Source organism: Podarcis bocagei (genome assembly GCF_964188305.1).
Source record: "Podarcis bocagei genome assembly, chromosome: 10".
Lineage (NCBI taxonomy): Eukaryota > Metazoa > Chordata > Lepidosauria > Squamata > Lacertidae > Podarcis > Podarcis bocagei.
The window spans coordinates 63,772,499-63,777,732 of NC_138135.1; the positions used below are offsets into that span (position 1 = coordinate 63,772,499).

At 48.2% G+C, this 5,234-nt stretch overlaps 1 protein-coding gene across 1 annotated transcript; it reads left to right on the plus strand.

The window, feature by feature from the left end:
• The first annotated feature begins 500 nt into the window (after window positions 1-500).
• LOC308595478 (secreted frizzled-related protein 2-like) lies at window positions 501-4,637 on the plus strand. Its single transcript, XM_081209622.1, has 4 exons — window positions 501-799; window positions 1,051-1,220; window positions 3,355-3,447; window positions 3,590-4,637. The coding sequence occupies exons 1-4, from the start codon at window positions 525-527 to the stop codon at window positions 3,898-3,900; spliced, it is 849 nt and encodes a 282-aa protein (XP_081065748.1). The 5' UTR covers window positions 501-524; the 3' UTR covers window positions 3,901-4,637.
• The last annotated feature ends 597 nt before the right edge of the window (window positions 4,638-5,234 follow it).

Consider the following 5,234-nt stretch of genomic DNA (forward strand, 5'->3'; position numbering starts at 1 on the left):
TCATCCTCCTTAGCAGCAATCCAAGCAAACGCCTGTCGTCTACTCCATCAGTTCATTTAAAAACCAAAGTGTCCAATAAAAAACAATGAAGGTTTATTCCACCATTTTTTTAAAAAAATGAAGGATTTCCTCTTTAGAATACATAAGACATTCAGGTCAGTCATTGGAAACATCTCACTATAAAAGAATCAAGAATTATAAAGGCGCTTTGGTCAAGAGGTCTTCAGGTTTGAGCAGCTTCTCTTTTCTGTTCTTGACGCACTGAAATGTTTAGATGTTTCTTTGCCATTCACACCCTATGGGAACCACGGGCTTAATCCCATCAAATCGCTTAAATGGGCTATAAGCAAACACCTTTTTTTTTTTCTTGGGGGTTTCCATCAGATAAAAGGAGGAGAGCCCTGGGGGTTGGCGGGTGGGGGTCGTGCAGATATAAAGCGCCCCACACCCTGCCGAGGTTTGCTCAGCTCTGCAAAGAGACCTTTGACTCTGCGAGGCATCCTGACGTTACGGAGGCGCCAGCGATGCTCCCCGCGGCCGTACTGCTGGCTTTCGCCCTGCGCCGGGCGGCGGGGCTAGACCTGGGCTTATCCACCAAGTGCGTCTCCATCCCCACGGACATGGCCATGTGCCACGACATCGGCTACTCGGAGATGAGGCTGCCCAACCTGCTGGGTCACGTCGGTTTGCCCGAGGTCGTGGGGAAAGCTGCCGCGTGGCAGCGCCTCGTCAGCACCGGCTGCCACCCGCACGCGGGGATCTTCCTCTGCTCGCTCTTCGCACCCGTGTGTTTGGACACGTGAGTACCCGCGGCCGGACCCGCGTGGGCCGTTCACACGTTCAACTCGGGAGATGCGAGTCCTGGGGGGAGAAGGGCGCCGACAGCACAGCTGGTGGCTGCCCTCGACTTGGGGAGGAAATGGGGAAGGAAGGCCTCTTCTTCTTCCTCGAAGCCGTCTCTCCGGCGGGCGGCCCCCCTCGCTGCCCTTTCAGACGTGCACAGCGTGCCTGCGTGTTTTGCTCCTAAGAGCTGTCCTGCTTCCCCGACAGCTTCATCCAGCCTTGCAGGAGCATGTGCGTTGCGGTCCGCGACAGCTGCGCTCCTGTCTTGCAATGCCAAGGACGCCCCTGGCCCGGCAGTTTGGACTGCGATCGGTTCCCCGCAGATGAGGACACGTGTCTTGCATCCCTCGGCAAAGATGCTAAGCGAGGTCTCGGAGGTACAGCTTTATATGGGGGTTTGGGTTGCATGTCCTTGCGACGAGTTTAGTGGGGGGAGGCATGTCCTCATTGTTGCCCTTGCAGAACTTAGCAGGAAAGGAGAAGGGGGTCAAAAGTAGAATTGGTTTTCTCTTGCTCTGGCTCTGCTTACTGACGGCCTCCCTGCCTTCTGTGCTGCCAGTTTTATTGGGCACCAGATACCATTGTTTCACACACTGGTACATTCATATCCTACCATTCTCCTTTTGAGGTTCCCAGACCCACAGCAGGCTGGCAGCATCACCTGTCCTAGACATCCTCTCTAGTCTCATCCTCTCTGTTCTTGCTTGCTAGCTTTCTGTTGCATTTAAAATTTCATTTTAATATTTTTTTAAAATGTGCTCTCCCACCTTCCGGGTCACCTTCAAAGGTAGCCCCACATAGAGCGCATTGCAGTAGTCCAAGCGAGAGATAACTAGAGCATGCACCACTCTGGCAAGACAGTCTGCAGGCAAGTAGGGTCTTACCTTGCGTACCAGATGGAGCTGGTAGACAGCTGCCCTGGTCACAGAATTAACCTGCGCCTCCATGGACAGCTGTGAGTCCAAAATGACTCCCAGGCTGCGCACCTGGTCCTTCAGGGGCACAGTTACCCCATTCAGGACCAGGGAGTCCCCCACACCCGCCCGCCTCCTGCCCCCCAAAGCAGTACTTCTGTCTTGTCAGGATTCAACCTCACTTACCTGGGAGAAAGCTCCACTGGATTTAATGGAACTTAGTTCTGTGTAGAGTATACATGGTTAGAATTGTGCTGTTGGAAATCACTGGGTTAAAGCTGACCGGAAATCCTGAGGTAGCGTTATTATCAATTTACGGTGGGGTGGAAAGTTTGCAGGCTATGAAGGACTTGCTGACAAACTTATTGACAGCTGCACGAATTACGATAGCCAGGAAGTGGAAGGGGCAAACAGAATATAAAATGGGAGAATGGCATAAAGAGGTGTAGGATATAGCTACGAATGATGAATTAACACGTGCCGTTAAAGTAAGACGGGGAATACGCAGCAGAAATTATTTTGAGGAGATATGGTGGGTGTTTGTAGAATTTGTACAGTGGTAGCTCGGGTTACATACACTTCAGGATACATACGCTTCACGTTATAGACTCCGCTAACCCAGAAATAGTGGGGGACCTTGCCTGAACAATGTGGAATGGTTTGCAGTGGGGAGAAACGCCCAAGAAACTTTCCATCCATGTACATCCTTCAATTTAAGTTACCTTAGGATCCAAGCCCATTTTTGAACAATTTCCCCCTTCCCCAGCAGTCCCCATTAATATGCCCCATACAGTGGTACCTCGGGTTGCATACGCTTCAGGTTACATAAGCTTCAGGTTACAGACTCCGCTAACCCAGAAATAGTACCTCAGGTTAAGAACTTTGCTTCAGGATAAGAACAGAAATCGCGTGGCGACAGCAGGAGGCCCCATTAGCTAAAGTGGTGCTTCAGGTTAAGAACAGTTTCAGGTTAAGTATGGACCTCTGGAATGAATTAAGTACTTAACCCGAGGTACCACTGTACTGTTAAAACGAAAAGGGATCAAACCATTGCAGGTGGTGTTGAAATTTTGGGAGGTTGGATAGTTACAATGGAATGGTCTTGGTGGTGGGGTGCACATTTTTTATTCTTATTTATTTATGATTGTTACTTTTTCGAAAAAATAAAAATAAATAAAATGCCTTTTAATCTAAAAAAAAAAAGGAATTGTGCTGTTGGATATAATTCCTAAGATATAACAACTGGCACATACGGCGTCCTGCTGAAGCGTTCTGTTTGACTGGAATAGCTTTGTCAGCAGAACATGAGCTTCTTAATCTCAGGGCAATGGATTTGAGCCCCACGTTGGACCAAAAATTCCTGCACTGCAAGGGGTCGGACTAGACTGACCCTCATGGTCCCTTCCAACTCTACAATTCTATGATTCTAAGGGCTTATCCTATAATATACAGAGCCCCGAGCTCAGCTTTATCTTCCAAGTTGTCAAAAAATGTCTGAGAATTCTTCAGGAGATCTCCAGACATGGCAGGTTTATTTTCTGTGGGAATCAAGTGCATGCCCCTGTGACAAATTGGATTTTTCTCCTCTTACCACCAGCCTTTCCAAAGCCTATCTGCCAGACTTGCCCGGCCATTGATGAGCTCTTGACGCGCAGGAAAGTGCTGGACATTTTTTGTACCGGCAATTTTGGTAAGTTATTATTGGCACAGTTAGGATCGAGGCATCCCTGCGATGGGGTTTGCTAGATTCTACAACATCTTCTCTCTTATTTGCTATATTAATACAGGAGAAGCGGCGCGCGCACACATTATTTTTCTTTCTCTCTTTGCAGCCGCAAAGGTGAAACTGTCCAGGAAACGGCCTGCCTTCGGCGCTCAAGAATATGACATTGACTGCCACGTGGAATTCATTAACCAGGGGTCGCTCTTGCCTTTCGATGCTCGCAGTGCGATTAAGCAGTGGTTTCTGATCAACGAAAACTGTACTCGGCAACTGGTCCATGCCCACCGTCCCAAGGTATATCTCATTGTGGGGACCACCGAGGAAATGAACATCGTTGTCAACCAAGTGTATCACTGGCAGAAGTGGGATTACAGGCTGACCCTGGCAACGCAGAAACTGAAGCATCGCAAATGTGCGTAACTCTTCATTTTCCAGCATTCGTGAATTCTCCGCTGATCCAAGAGCACAAGCAAAGGCCCAGCATATTCTCAGTAGGCCCATTCACTTCAATGGAGGGAGCTAATCGGCGCCAGATTTAGGTTTGATGAGGCCCTAAGCTACAGAAGGTAATGGGGCCCTTTCTATGTCCAGCTGTCCTTTGTCAACAACAAATGGTCGCTGTTTTTTGTGTTGAATATATGCTATATGGTAATTTATGGACCTAATAGGTATCTAAAGCAATTTGCATGTGTTGCCATGCAACCAGTCCATGCAGAATGTAGGCACCCTATACAGTGGTACCTCGGGTTACATACGCTTCAGGTTACATACGCTTCAGGTTACAGACTCTGCTAACCCAGAAATAGTACCTTGGGTTAAGAACTTTGCTTCAGGATGAGAACAGAAATTGGGCTCCGGCAGTGCGGCAGCAGCAGGAGGCCCCATTAGCTAAAGTGGTGCTTCAGGTTAAGAACAGTTTCAGGTTAAGTACGGATCTCCGGAATGAATTAAGTACTTAACTCGAGGTACCACTGTATATAGAAATGAGCAAACCAGTGATATTTTAGGGAGCAGGCTAGCAGGCGGGGCCCATTACTTACATCATAGGAGCCTACACAACACAAAACACTGTTGCTGTATGTAGGTTTTATTTTATTTGTTTTTTATCTTATATTTTGGAAATGTACATCCAGGTTTTTTCCCCTTTAATTTTTTGGGGCCCCAAGACAGTGGAGCCCTAAGCTACAGCTTGTTTAGCTTATACGTAAATCTGGCACTGGAGCTAATATAGAACAGAAGGCATATGAATACAGTGGTACCTCGGGTTAAGTACTTAATTCGTTCTGGAGGTCCGTTCTTAACCTGAAACTGTTCTTAACCCGAAGCACCACTTTAGCTAATGGGGCCTCCTGCTGCTGCTGCACCGCCACCGCGTGATTTCTGTTCTCATCCTGAAGCAAAGTTCTTAACCCGAGGTAATATTTCTGGGTTAGCGGAGTCTGTAACCTGAAGCGTATGTAACCTGAGGTACCACTGTATGTTCCTTTTTGAAATGTATAGAGAAGTTGCATTGGGACGGCTTAGGCTGTGCACATACCGTATTTTTTGCACCATAACACTCACTTTTTTCCTCCTAGAAAGTAAGGGGAAATGTTTGTGCGTGTTATGGAGCGAATGCCTGCGGGTGGCGGGGGGGATCTGCTGCAGTCGTGAGCAGAGGATCCATGGTTCCCCTTCCTTCCCTCCTCCATGGTTACAAAGCATGGATCCACATGGATCCTCAGGATTTTTGCATTGGGCTACTCCAAACTCAC